This window comes from Dufourea novaeangliae, unplaced genomic scaffold, assembly GCF_001272555.1.
Source record: "Dufourea novaeangliae isolate 0120121106 unplaced genomic scaffold, ASM127255v1 scaffold18, whole genome shotgun sequence".
NCBI lineage: Eukaryota > Metazoa > Arthropoda > Insecta > Hymenoptera > Halictidae > Dufourea > Dufourea novaeangliae.
This window is the reverse complement of record NW_015373888.1, coordinates 1307467-1323254: the sequence shown is the minus strand read 5'-3', so window position 1 is coordinate 1323254 and position 15788 is coordinate 1307467. Positions and strand designations below refer to the sequence as shown.

At 39.7% G+C, this 15788-nt stretch overlaps 1 protein-coding gene across 1 annotated transcript; it reads left to right on the top strand.

The window, feature by feature from the left end:
* Positions 1–886: 886 nt before the first annotated feature.
* Positions 887–11456, top strand: LOC107194969. Its single transcript, XM_015584692.1, has 11 exons — positions 887–936; positions 1899–2049; positions 2121–2279; positions 2669–3081; positions 3158–3635; positions 3704–4044; positions 4127–4335; positions 4415–4700; positions 5011–5150; positions 5935–6084; positions 8114–11456. The coding sequence occupies exons 2-11, from the start codon at positions 1927–1929 to the stop codon at positions 11389–11391; spliced, it is 5577 nt and encodes a 1858-aa protein (XP_015440178.1). The 5' UTR covers positions 887–936; positions 1899–1926; the 3' UTR covers positions 11392–11456.
* The last annotated feature ends 4332 nt before the right edge of the window (positions 11457–15788 follow it).

Sequence of the window (15788 nt, the reverse complement as noted above, 5' to 3'; positions counted from 1 at the left end):
ATACTCCCGTGAATAAAATAGAGTCTGCTAAAAAAATATTACCATTGATGAGGCTATGAATTTTATTTATTTATAGCATACGAATGCTCATAATACAAGAAAGAATACATTTTAATATTATACACGCTTAATAGAAGAAGTAAATTCGTTTTTCAGTTGTAACTTTCGGAAATTGATTTGTGAAAGCATAGATCCGCAGTTCACTGATGAATGTTTTACAAGCTTAAAGCCAAACAGAATAGTATCTTAATTTTATAATTCGTTTTTTTTATTGCTAATACTTTTTATTACATTCTCTTATTTTGAATTATTAATGTTGTTTGTAACAATTTCAACGTGGACTGTGCCATCTAGTTAAGTTTTAGACATCATGTGCACCAGGGGTTCGTGGTTCGCTTTTCTCTCGTTCTCCCCTCCTTTCCCACTATTTCCTTATCTGAATCAGCTGATTATTGTTTTCGTATTTCCAACGAAACAGACCGTTGCTGCAGTTATGATACACGATACTAATTAACGGGGCGACGTTACCGTGCATCCTCGTGGGCGCGTCGAAACAGAGAACGGACCCGACGATCGTCGTCGTGACTTGGAACTGTACCGACGCGCTTCATATTTCGAACGGGAGGATTGACGTTCCGCGGGCGGGGTGACATCACTATCGTTTTCTGGTTTGTGTGTTGTGTCAGTCACTCGCAGAATGACGCAGTAGAAGGTCGTCTCAGAGATGGCGAGTTTCCCAGTATGAAAATACAGTTTTATGGCGAGGTAAATCGACGATTCTGTTTATTGTTAATACGAGAAACGATCGACACCGTAGACATCTTTCCGTGAGACAAGTAATAGCGACGTTGTAAGAAGCGACTGCTTTGTTGTGACCTGACTGCCTGCTACCCCTTTGTTCGACGAAATGTCAGGGTCGCCTCGTTTAACTGTCGAGTATGAATTTCTTTTTTTTTTTATTCCGTAATCTCTGGCATATTCATGTTCCTTAGATGAACGATAATCGTTTTAGGCTTCTGCTTTCTTCGCCGTTCTGACATTTGCGTTTCGCTTTTATTAATTGTCCCTGAGCGTACACCACGGAACAGCTGTACCGGATTGTGTAATATTCTTTAAACAGGCAAAATAGATTCTCCCACTACTTCCCTGTTACTCGTTTCTGCATTATCTGATGTGCAGATAACATTTCGTAAATTTCCGAGCACGTACCCACGAATGCATTCACAGCGATCCTGGCCTTTTGTTAATTATTAATCGCAGTTTTATACCATTCCTTTTTATCGTTATCTACTGTACTCTTATTAATAGAAACACATACGTTGCACGCATTAATTTTGCTGCGATCAACTGAAATTTGCGCGCGTAATACATGCAGATACTTTTCTTCTCCCATATTTTTTGTACTTTCATTAAAATATGTTTTTTAGCTGCACACATTTATTATTTAAGTTTCATTGAACATTGTGATGTTAATATTTTTGTATTCGTAAACATTTACACTGATCTTAATATATTATAAATTCATAATGTTTTTTACATATATGTCATTATAATAATAAATTGTTTTATTTACGATTTGTAATAGAATGGTCAATTTTTTTGTGTTCAGAGTAGAAGGTAATAGAATTATTACTTAAAATAATATAAAGTACTACATTATTTACATAAATTATTATTTGATAAAGCTATAATTATTAAATTTGCAAAGTAATCTGTAACAATTTTTTTATAGAATTAATTAACTAGTAATTATATATATTATAATATCCTTTTTATTTATTTATTCTATAATGATAATTCTTTCATATTAAAATGAAATTGAAAATAATTATGTATTTGTTATGTTTACATATTATTTTATAAATTTGTTTTTCATACATTAAAATGTTTATGTATAGGTAAAAACGTTCAGTTTGGGAATAAAAAATGTCTGCAGACTCTCCAAGGCGTGGTGTGCACAAAGGAGCTCAAGTTGTATCACCGCAGCCTATAGTTGATCGTTCAATTATAGACAGTGTTGCTGGCATTATTAATGATATAGTTCCACAGGTTGGTACATCAAGATATTCTTGTTTCTCTAATTTTAATGAAAAATTATATATTATCTTATTTATGTACAGGCTTATGCTGGCACACCAAATTCCGATAACAAGGAGTCTATATCATGGGCACGGTTTGAGTATGCAGACATTAATGATCCAGCCCTATATCCAGACTACAACGAAGGCTCTAATACACCACCTTTGTTATTGGTGCTTGGTTACGCAACTGGAGTACAGGTTGGTCTTTCGAATATTTAATTTTCTTTCCTACAGTCATATCACTTGTTTTAATAAATATTTATTATGCTAATGGCATGTTGTATGAATAATTCAAATTTTTCAGCGCACTAAAACCAAATGTTAAAGGTTCTTATTGATTCATACGATTTCTAATTATAGTAGTAGGAACTTTGAAGCTTTATCCATGTTGATATACGGAAAAATCTTAATTTATCTAGGAGATGTAGTGTTGAAATAACCACATTCATTATCAAAATGAGGGTATAATGCAGCTTGTAAAGACAGTGATACAGTATCTTAAAGTTCTATTACTGTGATTGTATACTCTAGTAGATAGAGATAACACTGTTATAACAGTGAAGTGCAACAAATTCTATGTGTTGTAGGTATGGTTGATAGCAGCAACAGGAGAAGCAAGTGAAGTGTTATCATGGCGACAGGGAGTGGTTCGCACTCTGAGAATTCTACCAAATCCAAAGACTGACGATGAACACACCGATTCGTTTGATTCTAAACGGCCGATGGTGGCAATATGTGATTCAGCTGGACCTGGACCACAATTTTGCAACATTAGTTTCATTTCGCTGAAAACTGGGGAACAAGCAAAAAGCATAAAGTTTAAAAATCCGGTTTGCGACATTTTGGCGAATAAGCGATCCATAGTAGTAACATTTTTAGAAAAGATTGCAGTGTTTGATGCTCGAACATTGGAGGATGTGTTAACAGTCACGACCTGCTATGCCAGTCCTGGTCCAAACCCGAATCCTATTGCTTTAGGGACAAGATGGCTTGCTTACAGGTAAAAATCTTCAGTTTCTCACATTCTAGAATCTTGTATATCAAAGGATACTAAACACTTTTTATATTATATTCAGCGAAAAGAATTTGCTACCAGCGAAAAGAAGCAGTGGAGGTTGCGAAGGAGAAGGAGTTCAAAGTTACACCGCGACTGTTCTTTACGCTGCAAAATCTTTGGGGAAAGGTTTACGTGGTTTGGGCGAAACTGTTGCGTCAAGTTTAACCGGTAATTCAGTATCGCCAGTAGTCATCAATAACACGGGCAATGATGTGACCCAACCAGGGGTGATAACGATACTAGATCTCCAAGCAGCAAAAGAGGAAAAAGAATTAGATGATGCAAATATAGAGACTGTAATTGCTCATTTTACTGCCCATAGCGATGCAATCGTTGCTATGACCTTTGATTCAAGCGGTGCATTGTTGATGACCGCCGACAAAAGGGGGCATGATTTTCATGTATTTAGAATTCAGCCGCATCCAGGCGGCCCTACTCTAGCAGCAGTACACCATTTGTATATTTTACATCGCGGAGATACCACTGCAAAAGTGCAGGTATATTGAATTAATTCTTACTCTTTATAATCTAAAAATTTATCATTTATATTTATCTGTTATCGCAGGATATGGTATTCTCGAGCGATACACGTTGGGCGGCAATATCAACTGTAAGGGGCACCACTCACGTGTTTCCGGTTGCACCCTATGGCGGACCGGTGGGTGTACGCACCCATTCCACGCCTCATGTTGTAAATAGACTTTCCAGATTTCATAGAAGCGCAGGTTTAACCGACGATGGTACCAGATCTCATTCGCCTGTGTCCCATTCAGAGTTGCCTTTGTCAGTGTATCCGTACTCCAATCCAAGACTTCCTCCGTATCCCCATCCAACTGTATTGCATCCTTTGGCACAGATTCGGCAGCCATCTTCGTTAAATCACGTGAACAGCCAAGCTCAACAGAGGTAATTATTTATGTAATATGTATATCATATCAATGGTTACCCTTTGGAAATACAATTTTTTTTCACTCGCGGTACTATTTAGTAGGCCACAACAAAGACAACGATTGCACTCCGATGACAGTGGAACTCTACCATTGAAAATATGCGCTTGCTTTGCACCACCGAGAGCATGGATGTATGCACAAAGGGAATCTACCGTCAAAGTTATGAAGAGGGCAGTCGATTCTCTGTTTATCATGGCGTGCCATGGAAACATGATACAATACGATTTAGAACCGAAACCAGCAGCAGGTGAATAGAATATTAATTTATAAACGAACAATTTAATTTTAATATTTATTTAGACTTATTGGCAAATCATTTGTTTCAGGTGTACCAAAAGAAAAAGTGTGCGACGATACAATGATCGAATTGGAAGTTGAAGCGAAGGGTCAGTGGCCTCTAATAAGATCACCAAATTCGTTAGAAATTGTGCCACCTTTACCAACATCTAGCCCGTTGCTAAGTGTCGTCAGTTTACCAAAAGACATTCAAGATATGGACTTCGCGGAGGATCGTTGGTTAAGCCAAGTCGAGATCGTAACACACGCTGGTCCACACAGACGGCTTTGGATGGGGCCACAGTTCGTTTTCAAGACCTACAACGCAACTAGCGGGTTAGTTTTTACAAATGCTTATACTCGGCGACCTAAACGTCACTAGACCACTTAAAAATAAAATAACTTTTATGTATTAAAAATTCACATTTATGCTCTTATAAACAATAAATATACTTTTTGGAAATTAGTTTTAATTAGCTTTTGTAGATTATGCCCTTCAAATGGCCATCATTTTGTTCTTGACAGTGACGGGCTCTTTCTATAAAGTTATATTGTAAAATGGTCTAGTGACTTTTGGGCGACCCTGTGCAACGCGTGATATTATCCTTGCGTACGTCTTGTATTAATAGTAACCAATTAATCGCAGGGCACCTGTGAATCTGGTTGAAGCCGAGGCTATTGAAATCGGCGTAACCGGTGGCTCTCGTCCAGCGAGATCGAATCCTGTTAATATGCCGCACGCCACGTCTAGATCGTTGGTACCCGTGGTTATCGACGGATCAGGAAGTAAGTCTACGAATAAATCGCGACATAATGTCTCATATACAAACGTCATGAAAAAGTATCGTAAGAAAGTGCTTTTAGTAATTTTAATGATAGGAAACCTCAAGGTGTGTCGGTGATTATGAAAGCGGAGTGTAAGTCATGTACCCTCACGAGCAAATTCGGCTTCCGCTAGGGGAAACAGTGAGGTAGGCGAAGGACCGCCTACTATTTAATTTTGGCAGTTACTGAAATTTATGCAAAATTAACATTTATTTCAGTATTTGGAATAAATTTACTAAGTGGTAGGAAACTTTTCTTCTACGCCACTTTTTCCTCTAAGGAAGCGAAGTTTGCTCGTCGGTGTATTTTTCGTTTTGAAAGAATATAATACCAAATAAGAGAAAAACAACATTTTTTGGGGTTTTTGACTAGTTTCATTATCACCGGCACAAGTATAAAATCGCTAGACGCAGATCATCATACAGTGACAAGTGAATGATTGATACGCGTGATGCAATTACACGCTCGATTCATTATCGCCGATCATGTAGAACAAACGTATTGTTATACACGACTAGTAATTGGGTTATCTTATCAAGTTTCTTTTTGTTTCGATCTTATTTACTTTTTTAAATTATCCGATGAACCAATCATCGTTATGATTTTCTTGATTGATTACAAATATCACTACAGACCAGTATTATTTGTATTGATTGTGCGAACTGTACAACACATTACTATTTTTAAATATTTTTGAAATATCTAGGCAGATTATTTTATCGATACTTATATGTATATTTTTCAGGTAGTTACGAGCAATCTCCAAGATTCATGGAAGCTTACGGCGACTCCTTGGAGAGCGAGACCACGGGCGTCGGTGGTGGCGAGAATCAGCTGAGGGAGGATCTGGCCGAAGCGATGCTAGAAACCTCCATCGCGCCTCATCGTGCACCAGGTGAGTAGCTCTAACAATTTTTTTCTGTTCAATGAAACGTGTGGTGCTTTGTTTTGAAATAGAAAATTTTCAACATAATCCCGACGTATATATATATACATATATATCCCGTTTGGTCGCGTATTGCGCAGTGTTTCCATTTTTAAAGTAATCGTTATCACGGAAACCGATAAAAGTATTCTTCGTGTAATTCGAATTATCCTGCTGAATGCAGTAAACTTGCAAACATATATGGACAGAAGTAAAGTTGCTTCTTTTTTTTTCTTTTTCTCTCTCTCCTATCATCGTATTTATCGAAGTGTAAGTTTACTTCTGTCGACCAGCCAAGTATCATTATGTGTACTTTCAAAAAAGCAACATACGATTAAAAATTAACGACAACGATGACATTGTTTAACACGTAAAGTATTTCATAACCGTTCATAGGCGTTTTTGATGGATGTTTATGAGCTGAATATGAATCTTTAAACCGTTTTCTTTACAGCTCGTCCAGTTTTTGAAGCAATCAAATTTTTAAAAAATTGCAAATTATCAATTTTGGAAGTGTGTTGTGCTTTTGACACGAAATAATTCTCTGTACTCTACCGAACAAAATCAGATAAGTTGTTATTATATTATAGATATCTAAATGTATTTAAATAACGATCAAAGTGACAACGACACCGAAAACGTACCAATTTTCGCTGATCTTCTTCAGTTTATTTTAAAAACTAAGGGTCTAGAAGAAGTAACTGCATGCTGTAGTTAGATTTTCTCCTAGGCCCTTAGTTTTTGAAATAAATTGAAGAATATCATCAAACATTGGTGTGTTTTCAGTGTCCTTTTCACTTTGATAATTATTTAAATATATTTAAATATCCGTAATATAATAGCAATTAATATTATTTTGTTCCGTAGAGTCCAGAGAATTATTTTGTGTCAAAAGCAACTGAATAACTATCATTGTAAAAGCACAACACACATCCAAAGTTGAAAATTTGCAATTTTCTAAAAAATCGATTTTTTCAAGAACTGTTCGTGCTGGGAAAAAACGGTTTGTAGATTTGTGTTCAGCTTATAAAGATCTATCAGAAACGCGTATTAACGGTTATGAGGTAGGAAAAAAGTGAAAATTCGTTGACCAGTGTAAATATAACACATGTGCCGAATGCCAAAAATTCGGATTCTCGGTGTTATCACTTATTGGACGAAATGACAACAAATTTCTGCTGATTCGAACACACGTCGGCGTCTCCTGTTAGAAAACTACACAACCGCAAAAAAGCACGTGTGTGTCTAGAAATAGATGCGCGCAGTGCTTCCGCTTTCTGCATTTGGTGACGGATGATTTGTTAGATTGTAAGTTTGTGGTAGATACAGAACTGGCCAGAGGCAGGTATCTCCGTTTTCCTCCCACCCCCAAAACCCCTTTTTAATGATATCATATATACATTATATTATATCTATTTACTAACAGCGATGTATTTCAACGTCCACCCTCTAAGTCGAGGTGAACAATCTTGAAAAAAAAAAAGGCTTATGGACAGTCCTACTAACTCCGTAAGAATACTTTCTCTTCGTTAAAAGTACTTCGTTTAAAAATACATCACCCTGAACTTAAATACAAAAAACCACTGGAACTTCTTCATATTCTCGGTGTACCATTTAAAACGATTGTGATTGAAGTTTGCGTCGTCTCTTTTTTTTTTTTTTTTGTGGTGTGCAGTGTGAAAAACTCGTTCGAGTATAAATCCTCTAGTGTGTCTATCTACACAAAACCCCACCGTTGATCCTAAGAATTCTCGTTTTGGTGTTCTTACGCAGTTTTAATGAATCCCCTAACGGATAGTAACGGAGAGTATCCGAAGAACAAAAACGATCGATTATTCCTCTTCCCCGGTTCGAAAAACCCGCGCGTCTTGATTTCTCAAACGGGGCTCTCTACCGGGAACATAAAAAAAAAAAAAAAAAAAAAAAAAAAAAAAAGAAAACGACGAAGGGGATCGTTGTCTCGATATTGATACCTGCCGATGGCTTTTTCTGTTACTAGGTAGGCGAACGGTATTTGAGAGGGTGGGTCAGCCGGTAACTAAAGTCGTCAACCCATTGGGCACCGTGATTACCGTGTCGGCCGATGAGGAGGACGTACACTCCAGTCAGGAGTTCGATACAGGGACGGGGAGCAACCTGATCCCGGAACCACCTAGGAGCGTGTGCGCCGAGGAGGGTCCTGCGTCCCTTAGCGATCTAGAGCCGGAGAGCCAGACTCTACGCGATCTGACGGAGATCTGCGCGGAGATGCGTTCCGCCAGCGAGCCAGCGATCGACAGCGTGCCCGACGAGAACATACGCGAGGTGAAAGAGAGAAAAGCTTTGTGCGTGGAGATCGCCGCGATCACGAATCCGGGCGGTGGTTCGTCGATCGATTTCGAGAAAGAAGAAGCGTTCAAGGATGTTCCAACGAGCTTGAGCCTTTGCGCTGAACCAGGTGAGATACCGAGCAGCCCGATGACTCAGGCTAAGGAGAACGCTTGGTGCAAGAGGCACGACAGAAGGGAAGAAAAGGCGCACGAGAAAAGCATGTCAGAGGCCCAATATGTCGTTAATTGTGACGATGAGAGCGTTGTGCTGATGGAGAACAAGCTGGCGGATGGACGTAGAAATGCGGCGCATTGTAAGTCTGAGAACAAGAAAGCTTGCGAATCGGAGAGGCCCAATAAGAGGAGGAATGGGGGATCTGGTGCTAGTTCTGGGAAGAAGGTAGAGCCTAAGGCTCCCGTGAAGAAGTATATTTTGAAGGAACACGAGGATAGCGTCATTATTGAGGACACCGCGTGCGAGGAATCGAGAGGTAGCTGCGGAAAAAAGAAAGGCTGTGAGAAGAGCACAGCTGGAGGAGACATAAAGGGAAAGAATATAGAGAGCAAGAGTAGTGGAGAAACTTTGAAGGACACAGGAAAGTCTAAGGGTAAATCGAAGTCTTCCATGGTTCAGGAAGCGAAAGCTGATGTTGAAGTGGAGAGTAGAAAGTCGGAGAAACGGGTGGAGCCGATCGTAGAGCTGGAATGTGCGATCGGGGAGAAGAAGGAGGTAGCTAAAATGGAGACGTTCGTTGAGATGGACACTTATAAATCGCCGCCGTCGGATTCAGCTGATGATTTCAGTTCCAGCGAGTATCACATAGTCGAAACCGCTTGTTGCAATAAAGACAGCACTCTGGTACAGTCTGACGAGGATATCGAGCATATTCAGAGCTCTGAAATCAACCAGTTGCAGCAGGGTGAATGTTTCGGTGGCGGCAAATGCGTGGACGATCTGTGCTGCGAGGATTCCTCGCCGATTCTACGGCGAAAGAATAGTAAAAACACAATATCTGACGACGATCTGGAGTATATACATTCTATGGAGCTGGTCGAAACACCCGACAAGAAGTGCGACGACGATCTGAAGCTGGAGATTGAGAAGGAAAGCGATCACGACTCGAACGCCAGCAAACGTACCTTCTCGGACGACGATTTGGAGCACGTGCAACATTCTGACGTCTGCGCTATAATGTCTGACGTGACTAAAGATGGCAGGGTTATACGAAAGACCCAAGAGACTCCATTGGAACAGGCTAGCATATCGAAGAGTTCGAAGAAGTCGAAGGACATAGTGGTGATCGAGAGCGACACGTCAGCCGCGGACGTCACTGTGATCGTTAAACCGCCTGACAGTCGAAGAAGCAAGAACACAGAAAAGAAAGAAGAACCCGAGGAGTCTGTGAAAGACCCAGGACCCAGTGAGAACCCGAGTCCCTTGAAGAAACTGAAAACTCGACAGACAAAAACGTCACCTTCGAACGTCCCTCCGAAACGTTCCCCAGCAGGGATCGAGATCATCGACATCGACGCGATGCAGAAGGCTGAGATGCAGGTCCTGACCGACACAACAACCGCCCCCGAATGTAAAATCCTGTCTGGAGCAGAAGTCACCGGGACACGAACGAAGAAATCACGGAAAAATAAGAAATCGAACGCTGAGAACGCAGCCAGCTCAGAGGTTTTTGAGCCCGCGAAGATTATCGAGGAAACTTGGAAAGAATCGTGTTCCCAAGAAGCTACAGAGTTCTCCTGGAGCGCTATAGTCAAGAAGAAAAGTATATCCTTGGAGCCTGAACCGCAGAAGGAGGAAGAGAAATTCGTCGAGATCGAGGAAACGATCGTCGCAACGGAGGTCGTGGAACGTGGGGTCACGGCTAAAGATTCAGGGAAGAGAAAGGGACAGGATTCCACGTCGAGGAAGAGTTGCCAGGTGATCGACAAGCTACGAGAGGCTGTGGCAGAAAGTGGAACTCATGATTCTAGCTACGAGAGACTCTGGCCGATCGCCACGAAGAAGACCAGCGTCCCTTCGGAGCAAGAAGAAAAGAATGATCCACGACAAAGCAGCAATGAAAGCATCGAAGAAACACCTGTTCCCATCGAAGAACGAAAGGCCCGTCGAAGGAACGTCGATACTTCTGTTCGATCCTCTACAGTGACCGACAAGTTCCATGAGACTGCAGTGGAAACAGATTCCACAGTATCTCCAACAGCGGAGCTCTCTTGGAGCTGGGTTCTCAAGAAAAAGAATAGCTTCTCTACAGAGAGCGAAGGTAAGAAGGAGCCCGATTCAGACCAAACTGTAGAAGAACCGATGATCCAGCGCGAAGAAAAGAAGTCTCGTCGAAGACAGGTCGCAGAGTCTTCCTGTCGAGCTTCGATCATCGACGAGGTGGTTGTTGCAGAGACCACAGAAGAGTCCATAGCTCAGGTGAGAGGCGGTTCGTGGAGTTCGATCGTGAAGAAGAAAGCTTCATCGGAGTCATTACCCACTGGTGAGGAGAAAGTCCGAAAGAAGTACGATCTTGCCTCCGATTCGTTGGAATCTGACAGGAATCACGAGGCAAAAACATCGGAGAGCAAAGTCTCTTCGGTCGATCCACTCGTGGGCAGCGGTCCCCTAGTAGATCTTTCGAGTCCATCGATCAAACTGGAGGACACGAAATCGGAGAAAAACTCGAAGCTCGAGACGATCAACGAGAAAGGTAACGACGACGGGAAGTTGATAAGCGAACCGACGTTCACGAAGGAGGACTCGTCCGAAAGGGATCCTGAGAAGAGGAGCGACTCCGAACAGGATGTTGTCCCCGAGCGTTCCAGCTCCTCCGACGAGCTGAACGCCAATGTTGTGTTCACGAACACGGAGGGCGATTGCACGAGCCGGGAGGTGGTCGAGCGTGGCTCGAACTCGCTGGCGGCCACCTCAAAGAAAGGCAACAGGTCGAAGAAGAAAAAACGCAGATGAGTAGAGGATTGCATGGATGTACCCAGGGCCAGCCTTGCCCTCTATATTCTACTGATGCAAGTCGCTGGGGCGGATTAACGAGAGTTTTAACCGGGAACCCTCGCTGGGGGGGCTCTCGAGGCACTGTAATTACGTTACCTCTGATCATTTTTTTTTTCTTAACCCTGGATTACTAAACTAGCCTGTGATCTAGCGTTATTACTAATCACTCGTAAACATTGCGACTGAATGAAAACACGTAATTTTTTTGGAAAAAATATTATTTGTATAGAGGTAGAAATCTATGTTATAAGTTATGTTTATGATAGAGAAATTTTAAAATAATGGAGAACTAAGATGGTAATTATTCAGCACAACGTAGACGCATGTTGACAACATTGACGATAATGTGCCGAATTTCTGAGATACGTGAATTTGAGGTCGTAATTTTTATGACAGTTTAGTGATATCTAGGGTTAAGCGGAGTGTCATTGAACGATCACGCTAGAGAAATAAATACAAAAGAAAGGCTTCGACCGTGGGTGAGAAACTTGACTTGGTATTTTTGGAGAATATATTTTGCTGACGTCGGATATTTTAGATGTGTGTGTGTGTGTGCTCGTTTATGACGAAAAAATAATAATAAGTCGAATCTATTCGAGCACTGTGTTAGGAAGCAAAATTGAACGGAAAAAAGGTACCAGACACTGGGATAAAAATGTTCCGAGGTAACGGAAGGGGGCAAGGCTGTACGAGATTGTGCGTCCGGCAATCGTTCGATTGAACGCGATAAAAATGGAACAGAAAAAGAAAAAAAACGAAGAAACACGTGGAATTTTTCGAGAAACACCAAACATCTATAATAGAAAAAAAAAACAAAAACTCCGTCTGTGGTTTAAAGTACGATTTCATAGCGATTTCTGTTTCGACTGCCTTAAATCATCGAGTAAATCGAGTCCACTGTGCGTTATCCGTGTGGTGCATACAAAAAAAAATACAAGAAGGAAAACTGTTCTCTAGCTTGATTGGGTACACGACAGGCCCGTAATATCCGAACGAAAACGTTAATTGGCGATCCAAAAGAAAAAAACTCTTTCGTTCGTATAAGGATCGTACGGTCGTGATAGATCACGATTTCAGTTGCACGAAACGACCGTGCGAGAATCGTTCGGGATTCGTTCACCCTATTTTTGTGTGCCACCGAAAATGCTTTCCATGAAAGCTGTCTTTTTAGAGTCGAACAGATTCGATGGATTCGTTCGAAGTATATATTATATCCCCGATCGTCACCTATGGATCACGCTGCGTAACCGTCAGACCCATGAAAGTTGTTATAGAATCATCGATTTCGGTTCTTGAAACGATTATGAAGAACCTTTATTCTGAATAACTGTTATGAAGAACGTGAATTTCAGACTGTATAGGTTCCCGTTAAACGGTTCCTATATCAGGTTCCCATATAAGCTGTATAGCCGTTATTTTTTAAGTTTCATATCAGTTCCAAAATGGTGGTGAGCGTAGCCAGGTTATTACTCGGAAGGGAAGGGTACAGAATTGATTTTAAGGTAAATTTTATATTACTTCAAATGGATTTTAGTTAATATATTAGTTAATATATTTTTCTTTTCTAGGGGGTTGGGTTAGGTTAGGCAAAATTCAATTGTTTTCCCTTTAAGGTATGAAAAAGCTACTTTTTTCTTCTGAGGGGGGAGGGGCAGAGGGAGCACTGGTTCCGCCTATGAAAACGGTTATAGAATCGACTCTCAGTAAGGATTGTAGAAATTTAAAAAAATATCGATGACCTTGAAAATATATATATATATATAAAAATTGATTTTGAGAAAAAATTCTTTTTATCATTGGATGTACCCCTTGAAATAGTTCAACTTTGTCCTGAAAATATTTTTCATACAATAGTTATATAAGGTAGATATTTAGGTGATCCCATTTATTTGAGACACCCTATATGTAAGTTTCAGTTATGGTTCTTATATCAGCTTTTCATACAATAGCGAATACACAGTCTGAAATTTAGGTTCTTCGTAACAGTTCTTCAGAATAAAGGTTCTTCATAACTGTTCCAGTCGGACCCTTTAAATGTCACAGTTCGAAACGGTCGTTTTCCGAACCGTTTCAAGCCCTGGCAATCGCGAATGGAATCTCTGTCAGCTTGAGAGTAGTATTGCTCGATGGAGAAAGAATTCACGATATCGAGCATCGTCAGTTTCGTCGTGTCTTTCGTTTCGTGATACATCTAGCAAGCAAATAGTGTTTTTCCTCTATCGTGAATACCCGTGCTCGTTCTTGAAATTGTCGTCGGCCGTGTTACCGTAGATTCCCTAGAATCCTTTCTCTCGATGTCGATGATCGGGACTCGTCAAGTGGGTATTAATAATGTTTTTTTTTCTTGGCACGATCGTGACGATCCTGGGGTATATCGAGCACCGATATTGTATTACCTAATTGCTTTAAAAATGTGTGCGCGGCACATGCAAAAGAGAAAAAAAATCACTTACGAGATAGCGATTGAGTGTCTTAACGCGGGTAAAACTGTTTTAAATCCAAAGGATTTTTTTAGTTGATTTCCGTGGCGAATCTTGTGAGAACGGGTGAAGTAAGTTCACCGTGTGTGTATTTATTCGTAATCTTCGATCGTATGAGTTTCGTAATATGTACGATGAAATTGAACGTGTCATGTAATAACACTGACGTGCATAAAAAGACGGGTCTCTTGCATTGTATGCGAGCAAGGACTCGGTGAAGAGACGGGATCGTGGCGTGCCGTGGCGGGAACGAAACAAGATGGCCGCCCCTGGAGGTTAAAGCAAAATGGCTGCCGCTGTCTATGTTCCTTCTCACCTCGCAAATTCGTTTAATTTTTATTATTTAATTATAAAAGTAAACTGATGTGCGAGAATAGAGTTTAGGAGGAAGGAAATGGCTTTGGGCGGTCAATTGATTTTCTTTCACCTGTGGTAAAGCTAGATCCCGTTCCGATGTACTAGATAATTTTTTAATTTATAGGTACTTCGCCAAGTACCTACCAGTTCTTGACTACGTTCGGAGCTTTCAGTATACCGGATGTATACTGTTTCAGAGTGCGACGAAATGAATTTACCCTTTAGGTTCGAGTAAGTACAAGCATCGCGGAATTTGCGTTAGATTTATCTGGCTCTAAGTCACAAGTTTGGGCATAGGATGTTTCTTCATTAATTGTGTTCAAAAAGTTTCCAAGTTTCACAGGGATCGATAACTCAGGTGATTCGACTTTGTGTGGAAACTGAGCTAAAAATGAATTACAAAGATGGAGTACTTTCTTTATTTCGTGGAGTAATTAACTATATCTTTTTGGGTATGCGCAATCGAATTTAGCGTAGTGTAAATGGAATTTCTATATTAAATTGCGGAACGTGTTCTTCTTGTACGTAAAATGTGCAAACAATAGATTGCAAACATTTAGAACTTTTATTAATTTCTCAGGTATTAATGCAGGTCTTTAGTATCAGAAAGAAGTCAGTAACCTAAACAATTTAACTTGTGTTTCGACCGATTATATTGCTTTTTAATTCAATATACCAGGTCTTATTTTTATATGATAACAGAAATTTTTTAGCTGATCAAGAAAAATTAGAAATTGTTATTTATAGAACAAATTCGTCAACGTCAGTTGCATTCGATGATCGTCAAAGTTATTTTTTCTCGAGAATTGTCACTCCGTCGAAAAAGTCGTTAGTTTTCGATCTCTTTCCGATCATAACCAACAGTACTACCCTTGGCAGAAAGTATTCAGTCGAACGCGTTGTCGTAGTCATTGCGTGAATTATTTACATATTTATTAAAATAGAAAATATTATTACGTGTACAATATATTAAAGAAACAGAATAGAAGAGTTGACCTTATTCATAGAAAATATTTAAAGAAGAATATAAAATATTTTAATATAAACATTATAAAAGAATGTGAAAATTATAAAAAGAAGTGTATAAGCAATATCAGAAGCTATTCAAATATTTTTAATTTTCTGAGAAAAAAATGGTGACTATAGAAGTGGTCAGAAACTTTCTTCAACGTCTAAAAATAACTGAACACTATTAGTCTTGTTCATCTGTATTTTGTATATAAACAAAGATATCTATTTTTATATTAATACTTTACCTAAACGAAGACGTCTGTTTCTTTCTATTCTTTTTACTATTAGTGAGAACATTTTTAACATTCAGCACTTGAAAAATATTTGCATCAGACGTTCAGTTTGTTCGATAAAATACGTTTTGCCAGGGGTGGTAGTTCAGAAACGTTCAAGAATAATTACAAATAGGAAGCCAAAGATGCGTGGGCTATAGTTTTATTATCGGTGCGAATGTACGATAAGTTAATATATAGGGTGTCCATAAAGTCTTTACCTATCTTTTAAAAA